The sequence below is a fragment of the Crocuta crocuta genome, unplaced genomic scaffold (genome assembly GCF_008692635.1).
Source record: "Crocuta crocuta isolate KB4526 unplaced genomic scaffold, BGI_CrCroc_1.0 scaffold382, whole genome shotgun sequence".
In the NCBI taxonomy this organism is placed as follows: Eukaryota; Metazoa; Chordata; class Mammalia; order Carnivora; family Hyaenidae; genus Crocuta; species Crocuta crocuta.
The window spans coordinates 2,488,624-2,508,027 of NW_027531873.1; the positions used below are offsets into that span (position 1 = coordinate 2,488,624).

The 19,404-nt window shown below is 45.8% G+C and overlaps 2 protein-coding genes across 2 annotated transcripts in view; one reads left to right on the forward strand and one right to left on the reverse strand.

Moving 5' to 3' along the window:
- LOC144238958 (uncharacterized) overlaps positions 1–1,680 on the forward strand; it is a 99,130-nt gene extending 97,450 nt beyond the window's left edge. The window contains 1 exon segment of the mRNA XM_077772895.1: positions 1,282–1,680. Within this exon segment, the coding sequence (XP_077629021.1) occupies positions 1,282–1,666 (385 nt within the window). The 3' untranslated portion in view covers positions 1,667–1,680.
- Positions 1,681–6,533: 4,853 nt separating this feature from the next.
- RCN1 (reticulocalbin 1) lies at positions 6,534–19,403 on the reverse strand (the record flags this gene model as incomplete). The annotated part of the gene is made up of 6 exons (XM_077772896.1): positions 6,534–7,664; positions 9,043–9,242; positions 11,918–11,978; positions 13,681–13,859; positions 15,129–15,322; positions 19,234–19,403. Coding segments are annotated over 6 exons (912 nt in total), but the record flags the coding sequence as incomplete, so codon positions are not given.
- Between the last annotated feature and the right edge of the window lies 1 nt (position 19,404).

The following is a 19,404-nucleotide window of genomic DNA, read 5'->3' on the forward strand; positions in this document are numbered from 1 at the left end:
GGCAGACACAGAATCCAAAGCAGGCTCCAGGCTCTGTGCTGACAGCTCAGAGCCTGACGCAAGGCTCAAACCACGAACTCTGAGATCATGACCTGAGCCGAAGTTGGAAGCTTAACGGGACTGAACCATGCAGGCGCCTCAGGGGGGAGGATCCTAATGAGCTGAAGGAGTTTTGCTTCTCCAAGCTGCTCAACACTCCAGTGCTTTTTTTAAAAAAATAAATTCATATTCAGACATTTTTAAAAATATTTTTTTCTTACTTCAAAGGCAAATCATGTTCATTCTGGAAAATTCATGCAAACAAAAAGAAGAAAAAAGTTATCCCAAATTACATGGCTAGAGGACTCCTGGAAACATTTTGGAGTCTATCCTTTCGAAGTTTTTTCTAGGCAATAAGTACATCCAGCGATAGGCCTTGTACAACCAATGAGATCAAATGGTACATGCTGTTCTGTAACCTGATCTTTCTCACCAAACAGCTTTCCATGTCATCAAATGAACATTATCTAATGTCACAATGGGTGACATCAACAGGTGCCCAGGGGGGCTAGTAACAGGCACTCACTGTGCCTTCCCTGGGTAGAGACTGGTAGCTTCTTTCTGTAACAGTGATTCAGTGAACGACTTTGTAGCCAAGCCTTTATACAACCCCTGATTGTTCCCTTACAATGAATTCTCATGTTCAATGTTAATTCTCTCAAGGAAGGAAGACAGTAGGTGCGGGGAAAATGTTTCAGTCGTAAATGGGCCTCTGAGGTGTAACTCAGCATTATGCTTTTATCTCCCATTCTGTTCAACCACCAAATCTATCTTGAGTGCAGCCTCATTTCTAGTCAACAAACTTAAAAAATAAACAAGATACAGCCACTGTCCTTTAAAGAGATTATAACCTAATAGCAGATGTAAAACACACAGTAACTATCTATAATAAATGAGTTTTCTCTCTCAATTTAACACAAAAGTACCTGCCTGTTCACAATAAGAATTAAGGATAAGATGGAAATGATAACACTAATAACAGCCCATGTTTAATGAGAGCTTACTAGGTCTAGAAACTGCTTGTGTATTAAATAATACATTGTATTAAATGACACACATCATTAATTCTCCCTGTTAGCCCAGGGGTAGATAGTATGGTTATGAATATTCTGTTACGGGGAAGTGAAATAACTTGCCCAGGTAACCCAGCTAGCCAGTGGGATCCCTTTGAGGCTGGAGCCCTTTGCTCTGACACACACATTCCTAGTGTCCTGGAATAAGCATTATGATTCAACCTTCTAGATACTGTGGCCTGAGAACCGGCTTGCTGGCGTCCCCCATGGTGGGGTTCATGGTGACCAATCAGTGCACCTTCCACAAACCCATCAGCTTTCCTCAGGTCCCCGTGGCTGCTTTGGCTGTGGAGAAAGTGGGTCACTCCAGCGTGTATTACCGCCTCACTCTGTTTCCACCTAAGACGACCAAGGAGCTGCCTTCTGTAAATCACTGGGACCTCAGGGATGGCTTTTTCTTTGGCCACCCCAAGCTGGTCCATTTTGACTCTTCAGCCTGCACCACTGGGTCTTCCGTCCATGTCTTTGTGAATCCAGCCACCAGCAAGCCAACGGGCCTTCCAGAAGACTTCAGGAGGGGCCTTCTGAGGCTACTGAGCCCGGCTTCAGTGTGAATCATCTGTAGAATTTTGCCTGTCAGAAAATAAAGTTCAGATTATTCTCTAAACAATTTCTTTTGATTCCTTAGCAAATTTTTTAACCCTTGAAAAGAATGTCAGTTTCTTACAAGTTTTTGTAACAGAGTCACCTGGCACCACTGGTCAAGCATCTGCTCGTGTCAGGCCAGGGGCAGAGTGCTTTACACAGACACAGTCTCCCTGAGCCCCCTCAGCCACCCAGTGGGGCCAGTACCACTCTCACCGCCTTTTTCAGAAGAGGAAAAGGAAGATTGCAGAGTGGAAGTCATTGGCCATGTGTCCTCCAGTGGGGGGTCCATCTCAGACACCCGGGTGTGCTCCCTGTGAACACCTTTACCACCAGTATCTTGGCAGCACAGACACCCTACTTCCCTGGTCTGGGATCCCTGATCTGATATGACTCGTGAAATCTCAGCTTCTTACAGTTAAGGACCATGTGACATCTTTTTTTTTTTTTAAGATGTGACCTTTCAAAAAACAACACCACCTTTTCTTTGTATATTTAAAACAACAAACAAGCCGCTAATAATGTTCTGATAAATCCACAACCTCCTGCACTAATGCCATGGTTAAAGCCTAAAAGTAATCATGAATAAATACAATGTTTGATGCAGAAACAAGTAAGGACCCTACTTAGGTGTAACAATAAAAATAGTTACCATTTACTGAGCACTGCCTTCACAAAGTGCTTTAGAGGCACTTCTTTGATCAATCCTTATTCACCTTCTAGAAGGTCAGGATTATTGTTGCCATTTGTCAGATGAAATTGTTGAGGCTTTAAAGTGAACAGCTGGAGTAGGGGAAGGGATTCTAGTCTAACCTCAGTCCTGTGGAAGGGAAAGCCACAAGCTTAATCTTTCTGAGCCTCAGTTTCTTCCTCTGAAAACATGACCCCGCGTGACCTCTTTCAGTGGGGTCTCTGGATGTTTTTTATGAATGTGCAGAGACTCTTTTGATCTGCTTTTTAAGTTTATTTATTTAATTTAATTTTATTTTTGAGAGACAGAGCATGAGCAGGGGAGGGGCAAAGAGAGAGGGAGACAGAGAATCTGAAGCAGGCTCCAGGCTCTGAGCTGTCAGCACAGAGCCCAATGTGGGGCTTGAACTCATGGACCATGAAATCATGACCTGAGGAGAAGTCGGCCACTTAACTGATGGAGCCATCCAGCTGCCCCTTTTTGGATCTGTTTTTGAAGTGAGTTTCGAACACCTGCCATATACACAGAGCTTTGGAACGCCCTCACCGAGATAAAAACAGTGCTAATGTGATTCCTTTGTCATTATTCAGTCCATTCCCTCCAGTAGTAGATGGATCTTGAGGCTTTAAGAACGCTTCACGCAAGAAGGAAAGACTATTAACCAGTGTCTGTAGGCATGACCTCTCTGACCTCTAACATTTGACCAGCTCAGGAAGGTCACTGGGAAAAATTTTCTGTGTCAAGTCTTTGTGGTTCTTGTGTGTACATTATCTCACCTCGTCTTTGTGACTTCTCTGAGACCTGGGTATTATTATTATTATTATTGTCCATGTTGTGCAGTCAAAACAGGCTTTTCAGGAGGAAGGTGACTTTCTGAGATCGCAGAACTTCTGTGTCACAGAATTAGAACTCAATCCAGTCACGGCTTTGGACCCATCTTTCCTTACCTTCAACTCTGCCTCTCGTGAAGTTTCAAATTACACCAGGCGTTGCCACCAGTTTTTAAAACTGTAGTAATATTAGTGGTAGATTCACCAAAGGGCCCTTTAATAGGGGGCAACATAGTGGGGTGATTAAGAGAAGCCTGGATTTGTATTCTGGCTCTGCCATTTCTAGCTAGAAGAACGTGATCTGACGTGGGACACTGTTAGGAGTCACCACATTTGCTTGCCCGTGTCTGACTCTCACACTGCAGAGCCCCCCACACCACAACGGCCATGCACAATTGGCCTAGAGTGAGCTTTGCAAATGCAAAAATTAAATCTCTCTTGCTTTAACCCCCTGAGATGGTAGGGTTGTTTGTTACCACAGCATAACCCAGCTTATCCCTCTTTCTTACAAGTACCAGCCTCACAGGTTGTTGTGAGGGTGCCACGAGAATTGTGTGAGAACTTGGCATAGCGGTTGGTACACAGTTACTACTCTAGGAGAAAAGAAATGCTTGTACCTCCAAGATAGGAAAGTAGCCAGTCCTCACATTTATGTTCTTCCCCGTGCCGTCGTTGGGACTTACACACTGGTTTCCATTTTATAGGAGAAAAATGATAAAGGTACTGAAAACACACGAGATAGTGGGATGTGTTATTCCTAGGGTACATTTAGCCAGCCTCGGACTCTGGAACTGACCAGAATTGAGAGTGCACATGGATTCTGTGGAAATAGCTCCACGTTCATGTAAATCGCAGGAGTTTAACTACTAATGACAGTCTTTCCACGGCTCAAATTTTTAATACTTCAGTCTGAGCCAAAGCAGCAAATACAGCACTCATTGGTTTTTTTGTGGGAAATCCTAGCACTATAAACTTGTTTTAAGACTCCAGAGAGAACCAGATCTTAGTTGCAGATGCTTGGAGGAAGCCAGATTTTACCATAAAGATAGCAAAATCAATCTAGAAAGACTTAAAAACATCCAGTCGGCCATTCACCACTGAACTCCACAAGATGTTTTGGCCGGGTGGCTAACAAGTAGCCACGTAGCTATGGTTTGCCGGGCACTCCTGAGGAGATGTGATTCATGCCTTTGCTAACAAGAAACAACTACAATAATCCAAGCAGGTGAAGACAGCCTTTAGATGTTGCTGCTCTAACTGCATTTTTGTTACACTTGAATTCATTCAAAAACCTAAAGTACGAGACAAGAGGTACAAAATGTGTGTTCATGTTTTGCTTGGACAGATTTTGGCTCCTAGCAATTAATGCTTTCAGTCACATTAAACATACAAATAATGCTTTGTGACATTACAGCATTTCCCATTACAGATCAATTTTGTAGCATTTGTCCATAATCTGACTTGAAATGTTACCTAGAAACAAAATATGTTTTCCTTGAAACAGTCAGACCCTATTAGAAATCTAAGGCTTTACAAATCACCATGTTAACAGTTATGTCCCCTAGCTAAGGTTTTCTTTCCTTAAATAGTGTTAAATTCAGCCCCAGAAGCACTAGTCTCTGTGAGGGTTCTCTTCTTATGTGCACTGACTTGAAAGGAAAAATTTAGTGCTCAAAATATATTTAACATTTTACTATGCATAACTTAATAAATCAGCCAGTATTCCCTTTTGGGGGAAAAATAATGTTAGCACCTTTTATAAGTGTTATGCTTCTAATTAGGTTACAAGATATTATTTTCTCATTTTTCAAAAGACTGGTTTTCATTGCTTTAAAAAAAAAAATTGCCAGCCTATTTCTGGGTAAGAGGAGCTATTCTCATTTCCTGACCATATAATCAGACACCGTGGGTGAGCAAAGAAATAAAGGCAACATATATCAGATTCAAAGGTTGGAGCCATAAAAGTTAGTGCTACCCAGGGGAGACTTGGAGCCAGAACACCTGGATCTGAGTTCTAGCCCTGCCACTTAGTGGAGTCAGGCAAATTAGTGAACTTCTCATTCAGCAAATGTTTAATATTTTTAAATTATTTACACATTTTTCCCCCGAAGAATATTCTCTTTGACTAAAGCGAACTACCTCTCATTCATCAGCAACTAACTACAGAGTACTTATTGTAAACTAGGCACTACTGTTCTAGGTCCTGAGAAACGGCAGTACATAAGATGGATGAGACCGTTGCTCTCACATTCTAGCTTGGAGAAGATGGGCAACATACAAACATGAACATAGTGCAGTTCAAAATATATATAAAACATAGTGCATATCAAAAATAGTGCAGTTGGCTGAAGGTGACCCCGAAAAAGCTATGTCTACCTCCTAATCCCTGGAGCCTGTGAATGTGATTTCCTTGGAAAAATGGTCTTTGCAGATGTTAGGAATCTTGAGAGAACATCATCTTGGATTATTGAGGTGGTCCCTAAATCCAATGACAGGTGTCCTTACAAGTCATACAGAGGAGACACAGGGAGAGGAAGAAAAGGCCAGAAGTTGGAGGCAGAGAGTGGAGCCGCACAGCCACAACCAAGGAACATGTGGGGCCAGCAGACTCTGGAAGCAGCAAGGAAGGATTCTGACCTCTATTCCTGAGGAAACATGGCCCTGCTGACACACCTTTATTTTGGACTCCGGCCTCCAGAACCATGAGAGACTACGTTTCTGTTGTTGTAAGCCTTCCTCTTTGGGGTCATTTGTACATCAACCCTAGGAAACGATGGCGTAAGTGGTTAATCAATACCGAGAAGAAAATAAGATGGAGAAAGGAGACAAAATATAAACAGGGAGTCAGATGTGACCACCGTAAGTGATGGAGTCTGGAAAGCCCCATTGAGGATGTACCATTTGAATTCCCTAAGGACATGGGAGAGGGATGTTCTGAATCTGAAGGGGGGGGGGGGGCAAATGCAAAGGACCTAACCTGGGAACGAACTTGGTGTGTTCAAGGACCAGGAAGTGAGTGGTGTTAGCTATGGGAGGTGCAGGGGAGAATAGCAGGGAGATGCTGACACAGGAAGGAACCAGACCCTGTAAGGTCTTAGAGAGACTTACCACTTGTCATGACTTGCAGATGCCCTTACTAGCAGAGAATGAAGTATGGACTGATTCAATAATGAGTATATGCCAAACCTTGCAGTAATCGGATTAAAACCCAGAACCTTTATAATCTTAGTCATGTAATCCCATCCCACTGTTAATTCGATATGAGTAAGAATGTCACAAATAGAACATGTGAGGTCAAACACCACAGACACAGTAGAAAGTCCTCAGCGGGATCCTTTATTTTGTTCACTTTCTACTTATAAGGTGAAATTTCAACCAGTAAAAGTTGTTTCTACCAGTTCAGCCAATGGCTTGGAGCATCACCATGTCCTAATTGCACGATGTAGAGTCCCAGGGGCAGATGCATGGGTCGCGGATTCACCTGGACCAGACGGCGCAGACTCCAGAGCTCCGGAAGCCGCACTTCCTGGGGATCCCACTGCCTCCTTCCTATTGGTGAGCAGCGAGGAAATGGGTTGTAGTTCTATTCACTTCTTCAGAGATCAGACCTACCTCATTTACATGTCAAGAAAATGTTCTCAAGTATAATAAAGTGTTTATCATTTTCCTATAGCTCTTCGAATGCCTGACATTCATGTTTCCCTACCTCTAAAATTCCTTTCTTTTTCACATTATCCTTCGTGATTGCTTCTTAATGTAAAAACAAAAAACACAAAGATAGGGATCTGTTGTGCACATTAGCAGGTCTGTGCAGAAAAATGCACGGAGGTTTTATATACCATTTACAGTGACAGCTCAGAGTACAAAATCGAGAGGAAGGAATCTGGTATATTAGACGTGCTGTGAAATAAGCCTACACAGGAGGACACCACCGTAGTTCCATCAGAACTTTCTCTCACTGGCCGTTCAACAGTGGCAAATGCAAGAAATGTGCAGTTAAAATACATAGCAGTCGCTTCATATATTGCTCCCAACCCACCCAACTTCTGAATATAGGGGCTCTTTCAAACTGTCTTCCCCTTTAGTCTACGCTTAATGGAAAAAGCTGAAAAATCGTGTTTTAGCAAGTATCCCCATACAGCATTGCAATTTACCCAGGTTTTAATGTGTTTGGAGAAGTCTTACTGAAAGAATAGCAGTAATGATTTTCCAGTAAATACTGAATGAAAAACAATTTTAACCCCAATCTGGGGTTATAAATTTGCTTTTTTTGTAAATGAGAACTGTAGCAACCATCCAGGACATGAAAAGAAAGCCTCTAACAGTCTGCTGTAAGTATCAAAGCTCATCATGATTTTTTGTGAGATCTTCCCCGTAATTGGTAGCTTGGCTTCCAACGAACATGTTCCAGTTCTCTAATATCTCCTCTTTAGTTAGCTTTTCATCCTGCAAGAGAGGAAAGACCTCTGTCACAGCAGCTCTGGTAACTCTGAGTAATAGTTCAGCATGAAGCTCCCATTAATTTCATGGATTTTCAACATTTAAAATATTACAGGGCACAATGAAGAAGCTGCTGGGAACCTCGGGCAGCCACCATCACGTTGCCCTGCAAAACCCAAACCAGAACAGCCTCCTGGCTTACACGCTGTGCTCAAATACATCAGGCAAGTCCTCGAGCAATTCAGAAGTTAGAATCAAGTTATGTCTACACTCAGTGCTGACATTCCCCAAACAGGCCCCAGAGAATTCCATTTCCCTTTTATAGCTTGACTGCAAAACTCTACTGTGTCCTAAGAACTTGGAGCAGTGACCAAACAGGGAAGAGACAGGACTTCTTTCTAGTCCTGTTTATTTACTTGGATATTGATCAAGAGGTACTGAAGTGCTGGGCATCAGAGCCAGCAGTAAGAGCTTGCTGGAAGATGCCTAGGATATAAGGGGACAGGCGTCCTTGTGCCTGACACATTACAGATGTGTGATAAATTATCTGCGGACTGACTGGCTGAATGAACAAATCTGTCTGAGGGCAACTCAGAGTATTATCTCTTTTTGTTAATATTTTTATTTATTTCTAGCTGAGAGAGAGAGAGAGAGAGAGAGAGAGAGAGAGACAGCGTGAGCAGGGGAGGGTCAGAGAGACAGGGAGTCACAGACTGAAACAGGCTCCAGGCTCCGAGCTGGCAGTCAGCACAGAGCCTGACTCGGGGCTCGAACCCACGGACCGCGAGATCATGACCTGAGCGAAAGTCGGACGCTTAACCGACTAAGCCACCCAGGCGCCCCCAGAGTATTATCTCTTAAATCCATGCCCTGCCCACAGCAAAGTTACTGGTTCTGCAATCCCAGGAGACGGGAGGGAGTTAAGTGTGTTGTCCATAGCAGACTATCCAGGAATATCTGGGCCTAATGAGTTCACTATGGGTCACTAAGGTCTTGGCCAGGGGCACGTGGGTGGCTCAGTTGGTTAGGCATCCGACTTCGGCTCACGTCATGATCTCATGGTTCCTGAGTTTGAGCCCTGCATCTGGCTCTGTTCCAACATCTTGGAGCCTGTAGCCTGCTTTGGATTCTGTGTCTCCCTCTATCTCTGCTCCTCCCCCACTCATGCTCTATCTCTCCCTCTCTCTCTCAAAACTAAATAAACGTTAAAAAAAAATTTTTTTTAAATCAAGGTCTAGCTAAAGTTTACAAGTCTCTAATGTAGGTCAAGAATGACACGGCTGCATGGGCCACGGACCAAATGCTATCACTACAGAAGCAAACAGAACCAATCTTATGTAAACTGTTTCCCTTCAAGGAACCATTCCAGAAGAACGTGACATACCTTGTTTTTGTCTGACTCATACACCAGGTGCCTGGCCTCGGCCTGAGCATGGTCATAATCTTGAGGCAGGATCCAGTGACGAATCTCATCTTTGTCCAACTTCCCATCCTTGTTCAGATCCCGGAACTCATTAAACTGCTCCCGTTCTGACACAACCCAGTCTGGCTCAGGGCCGTTCTCCTCATGGGAAAACATATCCGCTAGAAGGGAAGGTTGTTCTTGGTTATGAGGACAAGTGGGAATGTAAGTCAAAGAAAACCTGACCTCCTGAGTTTCTGGAAGGATGATGACCAATCAAGAGAGCTAACCCAGATGTCTGGTGGGCAGTTCCTTGGGGATAATGACATAATGATGTATCTATCCACCACGAAGGCTGCTTGGTGGAACAGAAAGAAGTGAGTTTAGGAACCAGAGATGAATCCTGGTTCATGACTGAGTTCAGTGATTGGGATTAAGTTACTTAATTTAGTGACTGAGTCTTAAACTGTCTTGTCTGTAACATGGAGGTAATAATTTACAAATCATAGAGTTATGATGAAGATTAAATAGGATACTTTCTATGAATACACTCTACAACCCAAATTGGCACTCTAAGTGAAAAACCGGACCAACATCAAGCACTTTCTACAGCCCAGATATTATAATATTTTACATACTTTTTTCATTTAATTTTCTTAATAATCTTATGAAGTAGGTGTTGTTATTATTCCCACTTTATAGGTAAAAACACAGGCACAGCCTTAACCCAAGAACCCACAGCTAGTATGAGCTTGAGGCTATGTAGGATCAGGGGCACTATGTTTCTGACGCATGGCCTTTTATCACTTATTCTTATCGTTGCTTGTATCATTTCCAAGGGGCTTTTTCATAGATCATTTTATTTCATCCTTATAACAATTCTGTAAGATGGATCATTGTCCTTATTTTACCAAATAGCAGGGAAAGGAAAAAGGCAAGGTTTATATGCATTGTTTGCTAAGTCACTAGATCTTCTTGGACAACACGGCTACTGTGTGGGCAGTTTTCTCTTTAACAGAAACACAAGCTGGGAATGTCAGGAGAAAGAAGAGCCAGCAGTGAATAAAAGGAAAAGAGAGGTAAGACTCTTGTTTCAGCACAAGGTAGACCCACAACAGACATTTGCAGACTGTTTTTGAGAAAGAGCTGTCACAGTTTTTAGCTAACTTGGGCATCATCTAATCCTGCAAGCGTGGGTGCTATGTGTCCCCATTTTATGGAGGAGGAGGGCTGAGGCTTGTCATGATTACGTGACTCCCACTGGGACACACAGCTAGTAAGTGGAGAAGCCAGGACTCCCACGTGCAGGGCTCTCCCCACTGCACCACATCACCCCCGGTTTCCCACTCCCTCTCCCCTGAAAAGAAGGCTCCTCTGTAAAAGAAGTCACTTGCTGGACAAGTCCACACATCAGGCCTCTCTGACTGCGAGCTGCTCAGAACTGTATTTTCAAGCACAATGCCTCCCATCCCCCTCCCTGCCCAGTGTGAAGACTGGAATGTTTCTTTTAGGCAAAGCCACTCAGAGTTTTGCCCCTGAATTTGCACCATTTCAATGCAGAGTTCAGGAGGGCCAGGAAGAGCACACACTTTTAATCAAAAGTGCTACATTGCTTATTTCAATCCGTCAGCCTTTCCTGTCTAATTCCATCACCACCGTCAAGGTGAGGTGTCCACAGCTCTGAACCGTCCCTCACACACGCACCAGGCTGGAGGATGGCTCTGCGGCCTGCACAGACGAAGAGCCTGTCAGCATGTGTTATTCCACAAAGGTAGTGCCACCAAGATCACTTTAATTACTGTGGTGAGAGCTACCTGTCTGTTATCACAGGCCGACGGAGAACCACGTTCAGTCCTTCAGATCAGATATAATTTCTAATCTTTAGAAGAAAGTTTGCTCTTCATTACTGAAGGCACTTGTTCCTTTACCTGGGGTGGCAAAATGATACAACCCCAGACCAGAGACTGATGGCGACTCGGGCTCTCATTTTACGCTGCAAGGTAATTAATCGCCTCTATTAAATATGTGTACAAAAATGATATGCATCCCATCCCTCAAATGACTTTCCAGTCTTTACTTTATTGACATTTGGGAGCAGAAGAGCCATCGCGACAAGATAGCCTGCTGCTGAAGCCAAGTACCAGAGCCCTGAAGCGGCAGTGAGGAGACTTGAATGGAAACTGCCATGTTGCCTGCCTCAGTCCTTTATGGCGGGAGACCTAAAGGCTGCTGGGGAGGCCTCTAACCAGCTGGGTAGCTTCTAACCTGGGTGCATTCATTTGATCCCCACTCCACCAGTGTTCAGGTACCTGACAAGGCACTTCTTGATGCTTAAAGTAGAGCCCATCAGAACAAAATGCTGATTTTGTTCGGTACTCCCAACCAAAGGATAAAAACCAGAGGCACACAATGGCTAATCATGGGGCAACTGTGCGCTCTGTAAAACGACGTGCCTCTTTAAGAAGGAGCGCCTTTCTGCTGATACCTGGGTGTGTAACAAAGCTCCTTCTACTTAGCGCTTCTAGACCCCACAGACTGACCCCCAGTGTGACTTCAGGGTCCTTCCCCTGACACAGTCTGTACTCTAGCCTAACTGTAAATCTGTGGGATCCCCACGCTCATTCTGCAAAGGTAAAACTAGACAGTGTGGAGGGGGCACCTCTCAGAGCCATGGGCCCGCTCTGCTTCCCTGAGACTGTACCGCTGGGGGCTGGTGGGACAAATCCCTCCCCAGTGGGAGGGCACAAAAATGGCAACTTCAGGCTTGCAGCTGTTGCTGAACGAGACGAGCTGGACATGTGGGTGGAAGGATGTTGCCCAGATGGGACAGCAGAGCAAGACTCCAGGCCACACTCACCAATATACTCGTCCTGATCCAGAAACCCATCCCCATTCTTGTCGATGTCCTCCAGAGTTTCCTAGGAAGCAGAGGGGAATAGAGAATGCACGATGGCTACGTGCTCTAAGTAAATCTGAGAATTTTACCTACTGTCCTCCTTTTTCTGGCTTTTCTGGTGGAAAATGCTTGGAAACTTTTGGCTCATCTTTTTACCTCCCTGGGCGTTAGTTTCTTATCTATAAAAAAATAGGCAGTGGATTTGGTTCCTCCTCCCCCATCCCTGACTGTAACAGCAGAACACTCTTCACATGAAAATGTACATATAAGCCCAGAGGGACTCTGATTTTATGAAGAAGCCATGCCAGGCCAACTATCTCTACCATCCGGCCAGATCAGCCTCTGGGGTACCTGAGGAACCCAGCTTGAGAACCACCAGACTAGATAATCACAAAAAAATAAATTCCAGTGCTAACTGGACTATAAGCACTGGATTGGTGTCATAAAAATATGAAACAGTGGCCAATTAAAAAATAAAAGTATATTTGACTTTTGAATGTATATGTTCTATGTTTTGTCCATTTGACTTCTTAATTAGGTTTATGGCTACAGTGAGTAATTAAATGAATTTACTGTCCACCATCAGAGCAACTCAAAGGCATATCCTGGGTTAAAGAAAATAGCCAACCCGAGAGCAGAGAGCCAATCCAGAGGCATGTAATCCTCTTGTGGACAATTCCCGCATCTTCATCCTCCTCTGGCAAATTAGGTATCGCTAAATGGATGTTGGGTAGTAAAAATAAATGATTCTTATAGCCACTGCCCAGTCCTCAGGGTTATGGTGGTCACGAGAAGGAAGAATGAAAGAAGTGTGGACCCCATCTACCAACTTGACAACTAAAATACGGTCTAGAGCTGATTATGAACAAAAACTTTAGCCACTTATTTCTCAGCATCAAAGCAGTCAGAACTGGCCTGGGTAATCTACCCAGGAAAGAAATGATGTCATGGCAAACGAAGACATTTGGGAGCCTACCAGCCACTATGGATAGCAACTATACTCAGAGGCCTTACAAGCACCCCTCAAAGCCTAGGGTCAGACTCATTCACCCTCCAAAAACCCAGCCCGAAGAGGGGCATCCTTCCAGCCACAGTTTTATTTTAAGTTTCTATATGGTTTAACAATCATGCATTCCATTTCAGAGTCTTTTTCTAGTTCCCTCAAGGGTGCAAAATGGGACAGTGACTAGCTAGTTACTCCCTAAAACCTTCTGCTCTTTTCGGGCACACATCTAAACTGTATTTCCCTGCCTCGTCATCTCTAGAAACAGCCCGTGGAAGATAAAAGGTAAGGATGGTTCATTTCCTGGCCAGAACACTAATGGTAGACTGTTGCCTTCTCCTCATTCCTTCTCTTTTCCTTTGTCTTCCAGCTGGTTGTTGCCAGGATGACCTTGAAGCCAAAAGATGGTAGAGTACAAGATATAAGTAGCTTAAGAGTACTTGGAGAAGTGCCCAGAAGGCCCACCTGACTCAGGCCATCTGCACTGGACTTGGCATAAGCAAAACTAAGCTCTGTTTTACATGGCTAGGATTGGGGCTGTTTGTTACAGCACCTAGCCTGCCCTGACTCACGGGGGTAGACAAGTATTCCATTGTATTCTACTTCAGAGTTCTTCTCCAATTCCCCTCAGGCTGAAGAATGCTCTTTCTTTAGAAGAAGGGACAAGACTTTGGTACAGATTCCACTCTGGTCTTTTCCTAGTTCAGGCTCTTTATCTTACCAAAACCACAATTTCCTTCATATGCTCAAACTCCTCAGGGTGCAAAAAGGCGGTGAACTCCTCCCGAGTGGCTATCTGATCACCATCGAGGTCTGCAGCCTTGAACCTTCTCTCATCACGTGGCAGCATCTTTTTAAAGGTGTAATGATCTGAAGTATCTTGAAACTCTTCAGGGTTTCCTGCAAGATGTGTGCAGAAACATTTAGAATATTTTTTTTAATGTTGTTTTTTTTTAAATTTCTGAGAGAGAAAGACAACGTGAGCAGGGGAGAGTGAGAGAAAGAGGGAGACACAGAATCTGAAACAGGCTCCAGGCTCTGAGCTGTCAGCACAGAGCCCGATGCGGGGCTTGAACCCACGAACCATGAGATCATGACCTGAGCTGAAGTCAGACGCTTAACTGACTGAGCCACCCAGGCACTCCTTGCAGAAACACTTAAACTGAGCTGCCAAGGAAAGCATTTCCTTCCAGATCACTCATCCTTCATGCCCAAATGGTACACATGTGACAAAAGGTCCTGACCTATTGAGTTCTTTGAAGCATTTAATTTTAGAATGCCTTTAGCATCTGTCCCTTCACCCCCACCCCTATAATCCAGGCCCCAGTGGCTTACTGGAGGCATTATAGCAAGTGGTTAGGAGTGCTGGCTTTAGGCCACACTAATGTCATACTTTTCTTCGCAGAACTCTGCTTTCATAATATCATTCTTTGAGCTTTAACATGCACAGGCTCCATAGTACCTGCAACATTCTGTCTAGACATTTCTGTCTGGCTTTCATAATCTCCTTTAACCTAATCAGGAGTGTATGCATCACCAGCTCTCCTCAGACTTGTCTCCTAGCTCTCCCCACCATGTCCCCAGTGGGGCTGAATCCTGTGCTTTGCACACGTCCCTCTACCTTCACAAACAAGCATGTCTTATATCCAAACCTTACCCACTGCTGAATTCACTGCTGCCCCTTTGCTCCTTCGGCGGACCCACCCACCTTCCCCACTTGCCTCTGTCTCTCCAAATATATATCCATTTTTTCAAGGCCCAACTCCCAGGCCACCCTCCACCAGGTAGCCTTCTTTGACTGCTCCAGCCCACTGGGTCCTTGCCATCTGAAACTTGGCAGCATTTTGAAACTGTAGCATAGACATGCTTCATGTCTACTCTTTTCTCTTTGTTCTTTGCGCCTCCGAGATTGTAAGCTCAGATTGGACAGCTTCCTAAGTCACTTTTTATTAGACCCGGGACCCCTCCTGCTACTTACCACCTACAGCTTCAATCAGAGTAGGGAGCTCTGTCCATTCTTAGTAAGCAGAGGAGGATGTCATATAAGCGGGTTCTACTCAGGGGGTTGTGACATCTCCCCGAGGCAGCAGATGTGTTGAAAGAGAGGCTCCCGCAAGGGGCTTTTTATCTAGGCCCCAACTGTGCAAATGCCCAGGCAGCAACTCTTACCTAGGTAGTAACCATAGGTGGCTTGTTTGTATTCTTCCCAGGAAATTTTGTCATCTTTGTCCCGATCGTAATCCTTCCAGACTTTAGCGACATTATCATAGATGTATCTTCTCTGAACGCGCTTGATCCAAGTTTTCAGTTCCTCAGTAGTAACAAAGCCATCCCCATCACTGTCAATTCGATCAACAATCTTCCTGTAGTTAAAAAAAAAACCCACAAGGCTATTATCAAGGCTTGTGTGATCCTGATCCAGAAAAAGATCAAACACCGCAGAATCTAAAAGGCATAAACAAGTGAAATAAAAGCAATGATCCAATCGTGCTGGAAAGGAGCTTGAGGTTCATCTTTTCTGAGGGTAATATGCATCGTCCCACCCAGTGCCAGTGGCGGACACTACCAGTGGGCCATGCCCTCTGTCCTGATACACCCAGGCGTGCCTCAGAATCCTTCTCAACACAGCCCTGTGCAGGCGGACACCACCAACTGATCAGAGTTGATTTGTAAGATGAAACCCAACGGTCTTCTCCAGGTGCAGTCCAACTCCCTTGAGTTAGAGTGAGGGAAACGGAGGCTGAGAGAAATGAGATGACTCTTCCAAGATCACACAGCTAGTATCTAGTACAACAGGGTAAGAACCCATGTCTTCTGGCTCTAGGTCCAATGCGGAAAAAAAAAAAAAGGAAAATTTTAGGTAAACCAGAAGATAAGTGAGTTCTTCCTTCTTCTTTTTTAAAATATCACCACTTTGGACTCAAAGACTCCAAACTTAGAAAACCAGATCTTGTTGGCCAAAGCAAAAATGTCAGGGGTGAAAGAGCCTTCACGTCATGGAAAGTACTCCAGAAGCCTGACCAGCTGAGCCAGCCGCAGTAGGCCACACCTTGCCCTTCGGGGGAAGATGCCTATGTCCAGGGAGTCTCCTGCTCCACAGCTGGCCCGAGGGTCCAGTGACTGCCCGCTGGACTCTCCTGAGGTACCCCAAACCCTGGTCCGAAGCAAACTTCAGGCTAGGAACTCACCAGTGTCCATCTCCAGGCCGGAGTGTCCCAAGCGAGGGATGCAATCCCTGTGGGGAACTTCAAGGACACCCACAAGCCATTTCCAATGCTAAAGAAAGTTTTACTCTAGTAGTCCATTTACCTGGGACGCGCCCAGCCAGGCTACTTAGGGATTTGTTTCTTTGCTTTGGGCTGCAGTCTATTAACTCAGTAGGAAAACTTTCTTACTGTCAACGTAAGTTCTAACTGACAGTTACTCTTTGATTAATTAGAAATGGGGGATGAATTTATTAGTACACATAAAGTTACCATCTCCTACCTGAATTTGGGGAGCCCGAGCTCCTCTTTCTCAGGAAAGTGTGAGTGCTATGAACAGTCTTAACGTGTCCCCTCACTTCCCATTTTAACAGGTCTCAAAGCCAACAAACAGACTGAGCCTCAAGTATCCGCAGGCTTCCTTCCAGGGAGTCACAGCCATTCTGGGTCTCAGTTTCCCTAACTATAAATTGGAACACCTCCTTCACAAGGAATATTGTCGGGAATAAAGGAGAGAATGTGTGCCCCGCCTCACTACGGACAGCAATCTAGACAGGTGGATGGAGAACTCCAAACACCTAGCAGTAACAGAGGTAACAGAAGTGAGCCAAGCCTCCAGGTAGAGCCGTGGGCGGCCTGGAGATGCACTGCGACCGCCTGCAGGCCTGCCCATCTCTGTTCCAGACGATGAATGCCACATGCTCCAGACGATGAATCCATGGTATCAAGAGAAACTAGAAATCAAGGTCTGTGTGTGAAATGGCTCAGATTTTAGATGTGGGCAAATTGCGTTTTTTCTGAGACCACATAGCATGTTTGTGACTGTGTGTGGCCTGTGGGCTTCCATTCTGCAAGCCCCTTGGCCTAGCTGTCTCCAGAAGCCTTAGAACTGTCACATTTTCAGAATCTAAGGTCAGGTGGTGACTGCCTGGATCCAGCCCAAGCGTGGGGGCCAAGGGACTGCTGCACCAGGAGCTGTGGGCAGAGAGACAGCTTTTCATGTTCCATCTAGTCCCAACCTTCCACCCACCTTCTAGCCTGGATTTACCTTACAGGTGAGTGGTGTGTCCACCGCCTGTCCGGTAGCTCAGGCCAGAGACCAGATGTTCCCCTGGATTCGTCCCTCCACTTCCCACCCCCACGCCGAGTCAAGAGCAAGCACTGACTGTTCTACTTCCCACGTTCCTGGATTCACCATCTCCTGCCCTTGGGACTAGCTGTGCCTGGTTCAGGCATTCGTGGCCACTCCCTTGCCCCAGCCTCTCCCTCTGTGCCTCAGTTATGTTCTCTGTCCTCCTGCCTGTCGGACATTACTAACAAGTTTTGGGGATGGTGACATTTTGATCTGTCCCTTTACTGTCCCCACACCCCTCATTCCCCAGAATGGGTTGCAAAACCTTTATACGCAGGCTGTTTTCAGGAATGCCTTCCTCTGCTTGTACACCTGGCAATCTCTGCACAATCTCTGATCAGGTGACATCCCCAACCCGCTAAGCCCCTCTCTCCAACCTGAAGCCTTAAGGGTTCTTTTTCCCGAGTGTGGTCACTGTGGTTTTTGCATGCCAGCATCATAGCAATTACACACAGCAATTAGCGTCCGCTTGTGTTCCTCTCTACTTTTAATTATAAGTACTTTGAGGCTTAGAGCATAAGGTTTTATCTTTGTATCTGCCAAGCATCTAACACGGTGCCTGGCACACAATAGCCATGCAAATGTTTGTTGCATGAATACACGAACGAAGTTAAGCTGTCCATACAAGGACCAAATGCTGACCAAGTCCACCAGCACTAGCTGTCACCACTAGGCTTACTGGTCATGATAAAGGCATTAAACTGGAAGCTGTTAGGACTGCAAACTGCAGAGTTCCCTACTCTGAATCCCAAAACCTCTCCTCCTCCCAGGTAACAATGCTGCAAATGGCTGCCTCTCAGGGTCCCAAAATAAATCAGTTTCCAAGTGCTTCAAAGCTAATACAATAGACTGAACTCATCAATGGCCCCCATTGTGAAGTCCTGAACAAGAAGAGTAAAGTACTTCTCAGCAAAATAAAAGGTGATTGTTTGGAGGTGACTTTGAAGTTCAAAGATCTTTTTATCAGAGCTCGCAGATGGTGCACCCACACAATAGGTATAATTTAGCCTCATATTTTAACCAACCACACTGGCCTTTGGTGGCCCCCATCAGCACAGGGATGGCTGTGTTCTTTTTTTTGTACCAGGACAAGAAGATCCTCCACTCCCAGGAAGAAGGTTCCAGGAGGCCTGGTGCCCAGTAGGCAGGGCTACTGGGACCCTCCCCAGCCCAGCCTCCACCAGGGACCAGGCCATGGCTGCTGATTCCTCTGTGGAAGGGTTCCCAGATACCTGTGCACAATGACCAAGTGTGTCCCCAGGGGGCCTGGAGAGGGTGCACTGAGATGTACCGAAGTTTTGTTTTCCAGGTTTGGTTCCTGATTCAACTGCCTTCGACGGAGGAAATCACAATCTGCCACCACACCCTCCAGCTTTTTGCCCTCAGTTGCCAAAGAACTGGGCACCTCTGCAGACATCTGCTGGAAAGAGTAACTGGGGGACCAGTTTCCATCCCCACTTCCCACTCCCTATCCCCTAATGTGCCTCTCTTCTTCCCAAGATTTTTATATCCCTACTTCTACTGTCTCTACTATTAGGCGGAAGGCAAGAACACCCCTGCCGCGCCCCAGAGCACCGGCCAGGGGCCTCTCCTCTCTCCTTCATCTGCCCCTTCATCTTTCATCCATTTATAAGTTCATCCTGGAGACCTCAGCAGGATCACAAAACCTCCCTTCCCCAGGGAACCAAGGGACAAGAGGGAAACTGGGAAGGGAGGGAAGAACTCCTGTCACTAAATGGCCACTGGGCACAAACTCTTCTTTTGTACACACTCTCCCCTCCCTTCTGATGCAACCGAGGGGAGGGGGCGGGCCCTGGCCGCCCTGGCTCCCGCGGCCGCTGCCACGTTCTCGCCTCCTCGCGGGAAGCCCTCCGGGCCAAGGCGCGGNCCCCGCGGGCACCTGCGACGCCCCCCAGCGCGGCCCGGGCCGCGGCCTCACCCCAGCCTCTCCTTGCTCTCCTCCGAGGTGAGCTGGTCGAAGGTCTTGGAGTCCTCTTTGCCCAGGAAGGCCTCGTGGTCGTACTGGAAGCTCTGGTTGTCCTCGGCCGGCCGCTCGCCCAGCTCCGAGTCGGGCCGCACCACGCGCTCCTTGCGCACGGTGGGCTTGGCC